Below are 8,981 nucleotides of genomic sequence, written 5' to 3'. Positions count from 1 at the left end.
TTCACATATAAGTAGACCTTCACAATTCAAACTAGTGTTGTTCCATGGGTGGGGTCTGGCCAGCCCACCCCAACGGGGGCCCATTGGGCTGGGCTGGCGGGGGGGAGGGGCCACAGGTAGTGGGCTGGCCCACCCCACCCCTGATCAGGGTGGGGGTGGGCAATCGGGGGCCAGGACAGCCAGGGTATGGGGGCTGATCAGGGCCTGGATCAGGCTGGTTGGCTGCTGCAGTGCAAGTCATAGCCACCGGTTGTTCTGGTTCCGCTGTTCCGGTTGCTGAGCTTTTATATGTATATACTAGAGGCCCGGTGCACAACATTTGTGCACTGTGGGGGGTGGTGGTGTCCCTCAGCCTGGCCTGCACCCTCTCGCAGCCTGGGACCCCTCGGGGGATGTCTGCCTGTCGGCTTAGGTCCGACCCACCAGAGATTGGGCCTAAGCCGGCAGTCAGATATCCCTCTCACAGTCCAGGGCTCTCACAGTCCGGGACCCCTCGCTCCTTACCGCCCACCTGCAGCGGAGGCGGGAGAGGCTTCTGCCACCGCCACTGCACTCACCAGCTGTGAGCCTGGCTTCTGGCTGAGTGATGCTCCCCCTGTGGGAGCACACTGATCACTAGGGAGCAGCTCCTGCATTGAGCGTCTGCCCCCTGGTGGTCAGTGTGTGTCATAGCAACTGGTCGTCCCACCGTTTGGTCGACTTGCATATTAGGGTTTTATTATATAGGATAGATATTTAGGTAGCCCAACTGTGTGTACAGATGTCGATCTTTTTTTTTAATCCTCACCTGAGCATATATTTATTTTATATTTTTATTGATTTCAGAGAGGAAGGGAGAGGGAGAGATAAAAACATTAATGATGAGAGAGGACTATCAATCGGCTCCCTCCTGCACACCCCCTACTGGGGACTGAGCCCACAACCTGGGCATGTGCCCTTGACTGGAATCAAACACAGGACCCTTCAGTCTGCAGGCTGACACTCTATCCACTGAGCCAAACCAGCTAGGGCCAGATGTCTGTCTTTGCTAGCTCAGGAGTTGGTGGGCCTGGTTAATGTAGCTGATGGAACTTTTCTTTGGGGATCATTACTAAAATTTGGAAATGGAGTTACAGCTTCATCTATCCTGAGAGAAAGTCACTATATAGTTTCATGTAATCTGTGATATTCAGTCTTTTCTCACATGACTGTTATTTGGGAGAAATGGCAACCTTTAATTAAAATTCCCCTTTGATGCTTCTAGCTTTCTTGTTCAGTATTTTAAAAATCATGCGGTACTGGGCATCTGCCCCTCTGAGGGAAAACACTTTGTCTCACTCAAGTCCGTTCTGCCCAGGACTGAGCGGTAGCATGCATGCAGGGGGTTTGGAGGTGATGCTGACTGTCCTTTTTTTTTTTCCTACAGGGATTTCCACATTACCTCCACCTCCTCCACCTCCGCCTCCACCACCAGCAGCTCCCTTGCCTCCTTCGAGCACAGAGGTAGCCACACAGCTGCAGCCCCAGGCTGTGAATGGCATGAGCCGAGGGGCCTTACTCAGCTCCATCCAGAATTTCCAAAAAGGAACTCTGAGGAAAGCCGAAACCTGTGATCATAGTGCTCCTAAGATCAGCTAAAGTTTCGTGTTTACACTTGGAGGGAAAAGTTTTTTTTTCTACACACCTCCAACCACTAAAATACCCTCTTCCTGGATGAAGAACTGCTGAACCAGTACAGCCACGTTCTGTTTTGCAGATGCTCATGTAAGTGGCTTTTCAAGAGGGAAATATTCAAGTAGATGATAAAATCAGGCTGGCATTGCTGCCTTAAGAGATCTTTTGCTCCTTTATTACTATTTTAAAGGAGTTGTTCATCCTCTAATGGGCATCTTTTGGGAGCAGCAGCATATCAGAATCAATATTTCTACCAACTGAAACGGACAAAAACAATGACAATATTCAGTCGCAGCAGTGAATGGCCTTTGTATTGCAATCCTTCCTATGTCGTCAGGCAGCTCCTAGAAACGTTCCTAAGTTTATTTCTCTAAAGCATTTTCTGGTTATTCTTAGATTGTAACTCCCATACCTGCTCCCTTAATTTCATCTTAGACATTAACACAGTAGTCCAAAGCAACTGAGTCAGAGAAGCAACTGATGTCTTCATTTTCCCCTCCAATAGGATGGAGGAAATGTGTATTATTCTCTAATGGGAATACCGTTGTGGATATAGAACTTGGGCTGCTAAAGCAACTATTCTAGACTCATAGTTCCTTATAGTTAGAACACATTGAACAGACAAAACTGTTACCATCAGAAAATGCTCTTGTCTGTTAGAGGATCTTACTCCTGAGCAATTAAGTTCGTGTTTTGTGGGGAATTATTGTTACAACATAAGCGAATTTGGCATTTATTGAATTCTGACTTTGGAAAGGTTTATTCAAATACATCATCTTTAAATGTTACTCATTTATTAGAAAGATCCTTTATCTTATAATTTGCTTAATCCTTAAATAAATGGCACTTTAAAGGATTATAAGTAATCCATTTAAAACTTAAAGTACACACATCAGTGTTGGTTACTATGCAGAGAGAATGTCATTGTCTATAGTTTCATGTAATCTGTGATAAATATGTTCAGCTGTATTTTTTATTAAAATAAACCATGTCAAGAAAATGGGTTGTCTATAGCTTGGCTAAATATTTTATTATTTTAAAATACATTTTTATTGATTTCAGAGAGGAAGGGAGAGGGAGAGATAGAAACATCATTGATTGGCAGCCTCATCCAGCCTGCAACCCGGGCACGTGCCCTGACCAGAATCGAACCTGGGACCTTTTAGTCCGTAGGCCAACACTCTCTTTATTGAGCCAAACCAACTAGGGCATATTTTCCGTGTTAGTAAGCAATCCCGTCTTGCTGTTTAAATTAGGCACCATTTGTATGCTTTTATAACTAATTTAAACCTGTCTTTTCCATTATAACTTCTGAAGAAGGTAATGTATAGCAGGTCTGTTTTTTGGCAATAGAAAAATACCTGACGTGAATTTTGCTTTAATTTTAAAGGGAATCTGCCCTGGCCAGTGTTGCTCAGTGATTAGTGTCGCCCCATGCACTAAAGCAGTGGTTCTCAACCTTGGCTGCACATTAGAATCACCTGGGAATCTTTTTAAAATCCTGACTTCTGGGCCTCATCCTCCGGAAATTCTGTTTCTTTGTTACTGATGTTGTGGCCCCACCCAATAACAAAGAAACAGAATTTCCGGAGAATGAGGCCAGAAATCAGGATTTTAAAAAGATTACCAGGTGATTCTAATGTGCAGCCAAGGTTGAGAACCACTGCACTAAAGGGTCGTGAGTTCGATTTCCAGTCAAGGGCATGGACCTAGGTGGCAGGTTCCCCACCTTATTCAGGGCAGATGTGGGAGGCAATCAATTGATGTGGCTCTCACATCTATGTTTCTCTCTCTCTCTGTCCCAACCCCACTTCCCTCTTTCACTCTGACCAAAATCAATAGAAAAAATATCCTCAGGTCAGGATTAACTCTCAAAAATAATTTTTAAGGGAACCCTATTAGAATAGGCATGGACAAGGTTGATGTGGGCTAGGAGATTAATGATTTTAGATGACACTAATTTCTTAATAGAATTTTAAAACTTTCACCCCATTTATTTTCAAGAATATAAAAATACAATTAGTCATAGTTAGGAATTCCTTTATTCCTTATCAAAACAATCTAACAGTAAATGGAGATCATATGCTTTTTTTCTTTACATACAAATTGTCTTTTTGTATATATATATGTGTGTGTATATATATATATCTTTCATCAGGACTCTGCCATTCATACTTTGTCCTTCCATTGAGAGGGTAAAATTTTACATTAGTCTTATTCAAAGAAATAGCAATTGTAACAGACAAAAAAAAACAGGCATGGAGTCTAGGGCAGTAAGAATGGAGTTTTCCACTTACAAGCACATTCTTCCCAGTACAAAAACATTAACGACATGTAAGATCTTACCCTTCAATCCAGGTAGTGTCAGCAAGTATTTAAATAAATTCCAATGACTTGATATTCAAGTCCAAACTAGATATTCAATGTTTTCTTTATTGCAAATATGATGTCTTTAACCTGAGGTACAGAGTTGTCTTCTAGAATCTTTGCATAAGGCATAGGGACATCAGCACCGGTGACACGAACTGCAGGAGCATCCAGGAAATTGAATGCAGGGCCTAGGAGAGAAGGAGTAATGAGAGCCAAGAAAAGCCAGCTGAACACCAACACCTTCGCACAAAAGGTGTGGCCACCACCGAAAGACAAGCATCTAAAGGAATGTTAATTCTGGGGATTGTTTCTGGTTTTGCTTTTTAAAACATTTACCCAAAGAAAAAGTGCCAGGCTGACAAATTGCAGGTTCAAGTCATTTGGCCTCTCCTAGCTTTTAATCTTGTTATGCAGTATCCAGGTACACAGTGTATAAACTATGACTATTAAAACTAGTTTTTCTAAAATACCTTCCATGATCCTGGCACAAATTTCAGCTCCTACTCCAAACTGTGGCCACCCTCCTTCCACAGTTACGAGATGATTGGTCTTCATGACACTGGCTTCTATTGTTTCAACATCCATTGGTCTGATGGTTCGCAGATTTATCACCTAACCAGATGAAGTAAGAGATAAGCTTTAGAGAGCCACTGCATCATAAATATAGTCTTATCCCCATAATACCACGTTAGGTTTCCTATTCATCTTTGGGTCTAGGAAAATCTAATCTGCCTATTCATAAACAAGATGTAAGAGGGAAAATTTAATTAAAACAAGAATCTTTATCTCTACCACAGCAGCTGTTGTTACCTTACAGAATTCACTTATCCTCCCTTGACTTTAACTTCCTTCTCATCAAAATAATAACTGCCCGGCCTGTGTGGCTCAGTTGGAACCATGAGGTCACGGTTCAATTCCTGGTCAGGGCATGTGCCCGGGTTGCAGGCTTGGTGTGCAGGAGGCAGCCAATCGATGTTTCTCTCTCACTGATGTTTCTATCTCTTTCCCTGTCCCTTACACTAAGTGTAATTCTCACAACCACCCTGATCTGACAGAAAACATACTATCACCACTCTGTTCTCTGAAGCCAGCTCTCCCTCAGCTGTTTTCTTTCTTTCTATAAAGTTTTTTTTAATTGATTTTTACAAAGAGAAGAAGGGAAAGAGGAGGGAGGGAGGGAAACATTGATGTGGAGAGACACACTGATTGATTGCTGCCCACATGCAACCTGACTGGGCCAGGGAATGAACCTGCAACCCAGGTAAATGACCAAGAACTGAACCCACGACCCTTTGGTGCTCAGGTGATGCTCTACCAGCACTGGCCAGGGCGTGGGAAACACCCAACCAACTGAGCCACACCAACCAGGGCCCTTAGCTGTTCTTTCTAAGCTCCTGCATGTCACTCCCAATCTTTTGAGATTAGGGTACACCACTGCAAAATACAAATATTTAACAAGTGCTAGTGCTGGTTATAAAAGCGTTTGACTCATTGACTTCTATGTTTCCCCTTCTCCCAACCTCCAGTTCCAAGGATGGATCTTAACTTCAAAACGCAGGACTATTCTAAAAGATCCAGAACCTAGGTGGTAAAGCAGGTTTCCAGCTTTCCAGCTTTAAGCAGAGACAGAACTGAGTGACAAAGCAAGATTTTACACATCTAGTTAACCTGTTATAGAACTCAAATTCCTATTTTTAAAGGGAATCTTTCTGATTCTTTAAGAACAAGTGAATGTCCACTCACCTCACATTCAATTCCCTCTTTAGATAGCACTGTTGCAGCACTGTTGCAGCTTCTAAGCAGTGTCCCACAGGCCTTGAATGGGCAACTACAGTTATGTGTGTCCCTGAAACAAAGTGGTCGCAGATCAGAAGTCATGTTGAAACTAAGTTCATTTATAAAATCTTCAACTCAGCTTCATTCTAGTAATATGAGGCATGTGGCAACCTTCCTAGAAATGAAATACAAATCTACTGGATTAAGATTTAGAAAAACACAAGTGTATGAGCAATTGGGGCATGATATATTCTTATCTTGACTCATCTAATACTTCCCTAATCAAAGTAAAGGGCAATACAGTCTAGAATGAATTTGAATAACACAAACAGAGGGGCTATAGTACAAATAATGTTTAAATGTATACTAAGTTTTCTTACCTTGCCTTTCTATTTTGGCTTTTCCAATAGGAATCAGAAAATCTTTTGACTGAGCTTCTGGGGGAAATTCAAAAGCAACTCCATACATCAATTCATTTTCTAGCATCACCACTGCAAAATACAAATATTTAAAGAAAAGTAACTATTTGACTAAATATGTACACACAACACTTTCTTTTCTGAGAGCATGTTTGTTCAAGCTGGGGACAGTGAAACAAGGGCTGAGGACAAGCAGCAAGAGGAAACCTGGGCAGGGCTGCTCTGGCTCACGGGAAAGTCAGAGAAAAGGGGGCCTTGGAGACAGATTCAGGGGGTTAGCCGGGGACACACTGCTGCTGCCCATTGCTCCCCTGGGTGCAAGTCTTATGGGACCCATAGAGCTTAGGAGATGCGCGCCTAAGAGGGAGAAAGGTGGCATGCTCCTGAGAGGGAGAGCGCCAGTACCATTCCATTTTGTGAAGCTTCCCTGTGCTGATTAGGAAGCCTGTGTCTACCGTGGCCAGTTCCCCTGAGGATGGTTTAGGTATTGACTTTTGTAGTCTGCTCAATCCTAACTTTATGAGGTTAAACCAGTGTTGTAGGTACATAGTGTCTCCTTTACCTAACTGGCCCCCATGTAGTCAGAAATAAGAAAAACAACATTTTTTACTTTCTTCACTACATCTGTAAATCATTAACATTTTATATGATATGTCTAAGCCTAACAAGCAGCTTTTATTGGTGCCTCCCATGCAAAGATTTCATTTTAGTTCTTGAATGTTCAAAAGAGACCCAAGGGCTCCTCTGCTGACCTGGATTGTTATCCCGAATGGCCGACTTAATAAGTCCTTTCGCATCCTCTGCGTTCCAGGGGCTGACCACCTTCAAGCCTGGGCAGTGTCCATACCAGGCAGCAAAGCACTGTGAGTGCTGGGCAGCTACGCCTGCCGAGGCCCCATTGGGGCCCCTGAAGACAATGGGCACAGACTGGAGGCCCGCCGACATGTAGTAGGTCTTGGCAGCTGAGTTTATAACCTGGTCAATGGCTTGCATAGAGAAATTGAAGGTCATAAATTCACAAATGGGCCGCAACCCAGCCTGTCAAATCAAAAACACAGATGTTAAAAAGACTTAAAACAGCAATGAAGAGGGGCAAACAACCACTCCGCTCCCCCAACATTCAAATAATGTTTTCAAAAGGTCATGTTAAAAAGGTTTTACTCCACACTTAAGATGAGATTCATAAAGATTCATACCATAGCTGCACCTACGGCAATTCCAGCAAACCCCATCTACAAAATAAAACACAAACATGTGAAAACCCATAAAAATTATAACACTGCCCCCTTTAGCGGTCAGCTTCCTGATGGCAGCCTCACCTCAGATATGGGGGTGTCTATGATCCTCTTATCTCCATATTTCTTCCATAGGCCTCGACTGACCTAAAATTAAGTAGTGACCCCATTACTTTATAAAGTGTACCTGGGAGCCCGATCATCACCTCAATTTTGTTCAGCTTTCCCGTATCTTGGTTACCTTGTAAGCCCCATCATACTGGGCAACTTCTTCCCCGAGCAGAAATACCTTCTCATCTCTTTCCAGCTCCTCATCCATACCTTGATTTATGGCATCACGAACTGTCATCTGTCACAAGTATGGGAAGAGTCGATAAGCTCCAGGATTTTGTAGGGTGCTACTGAGGTTCTCCCCCTTCACAATACCTAGGCTGCCCACAGTATATAATATAAAATTATTTCTAGAGCAGCCTTCTCTTTAAAAGGTCAATTCTAAAAGTAATAATTCCATCCGACGGAACTAGTCTGTGATTGGGTGTGTTAATGAGAAGTTTACGAACGCTCTGCTTGATATGCACAGGGCTTACGAGATCTGCCTGCTGGCCGGCCAGTTCAGAGGCGAAACTTCACCAGCAGAACGTACCCTGGGTGGTTTCCCTCCCCACTTCATAGCGCTGTTAAGGAAGCCCAAATAATTCTACATATTCAGCACTTGCCAGGCACTGCCAAACACGTTGCCTTCAGGACCTAGGAGTTATTTTACTATATAGGCTGGTAAAATCCTCTAGTAAAAAAAAGGGGGGGGGGTCCTCAAAAAGTTGAACATAGAATTATCATATGATCCAACAATTCTCCATCTCTCGCCACAAGAACTGAAAGCAGCGACTCGGCTTCTTGCACAACCATGACCAAAGCAGCATTATTTATAAACCCAAAAGGTGGAAACAGCCCAAATGTCCATCAACAGATGATTAAACCAAATGTGGTGCATCCGCACAATGGCCCGGCATTCGGCCTTTAGAAAGCATGGAACTGTGACCCCGGCTACTGGCTATGCGGAGTGGAAGGAGCCGGGTAAAAAGGACGTCCAGGGCGCGCTGAGAACTGAGACGGCAGGTGCCGGAGAGGGTGGCGCGGGCCGGAGAGGGTGGCGGGGCGTCAGTGTTTAGCAAACGGGGGCGATGGCTGCCAAACACGGCGAATGGTCTTCCTGCCGCTGAATACTCTAAAGCGCTTAGTTTGTTACGTATATTTTGCCACAATAAAAATAAAGGGGGAAGGGTGATCAGGGGGAAAGCGTCCAATCCAGTGCCCTCGGATGGGTGGCCCATCGCGGGGGCAGCATGCCGGGCTCGGCGCGGGGCCGGGCGCTGGGCCGCAGCAGGCGCAGCGCGAGTCCCCGGCTGGACGCGACTCCCAGGCCGCCGCCGCCGCCGCCGCTCCCCTCGGCGCCCACCCGCCACGGCGCAGGCGCGACCCCGGCCTCCACGGGGACGAGGCCCCTGCAGTGTCCCGGCGTTACCTGCAG

At 44.6% G+C, this 8,981-nt stretch overlaps 2 protein-coding genes across 2 annotated transcripts in view; one reads left to right on the top strand and one right to left on the bottom strand.

Annotated features, from left to right (window-relative positions):
• The window catches only part of PXK (PX domain containing serine/threonine kinase like), a 50,861-nt gene extending 48,208 nt beyond the window's left edge, over positions 1–2,653 (top strand). Inside the window, 1 exon segment of the mRNA XM_023765010.1 lies at positions 1,406–2,653. Coding sequence (XP_023620778.1) covers positions 1,406–1,617 — 212 coding nt within the window. The 3' untranslated portion in view covers positions 1,618–2,653.
• Positions 2,654–3,676: 1,023 nt separating this feature from the next.
• Positions 3,677–8,535, bottom strand: PDHB (pyruvate dehydrogenase E1 beta subunit). Its single transcript, XM_014466882.2, is given in 9 exon segments — positions 3,677–4,211; positions 4,494–4,635; positions 5,767–5,814; positions 5,817–5,869; positions 6,180–6,290; positions 6,971–7,256; positions 7,415–7,450; positions 7,538–7,600; positions 7,695–8,535. Coding segments are annotated over 9 exon segments (993 nt in total). The 5' UTR covers positions 7,803–8,535; the 3' UTR covers positions 3,677–4,065.
• Positions 8,536–8,981: the final 446 nt, after the last annotated feature.

This window comes from Myotis lucifugus, unplaced genomic scaffold (assembly GCF_000147115.1).
Source record: "Myotis lucifugus unplaced genomic scaffold, Myoluc2.0 scaffold_366, whole genome shotgun sequence".
NCBI lineage: Eukaryota > Metazoa > Chordata > Mammalia > Chiroptera > Vespertilionidae > Myotis > Myotis lucifugus.
The sequence above is the reverse complement of the archived record's forward strand: the minus strand, read 5'-3'. Positions and strand labels throughout refer to the sequence as shown.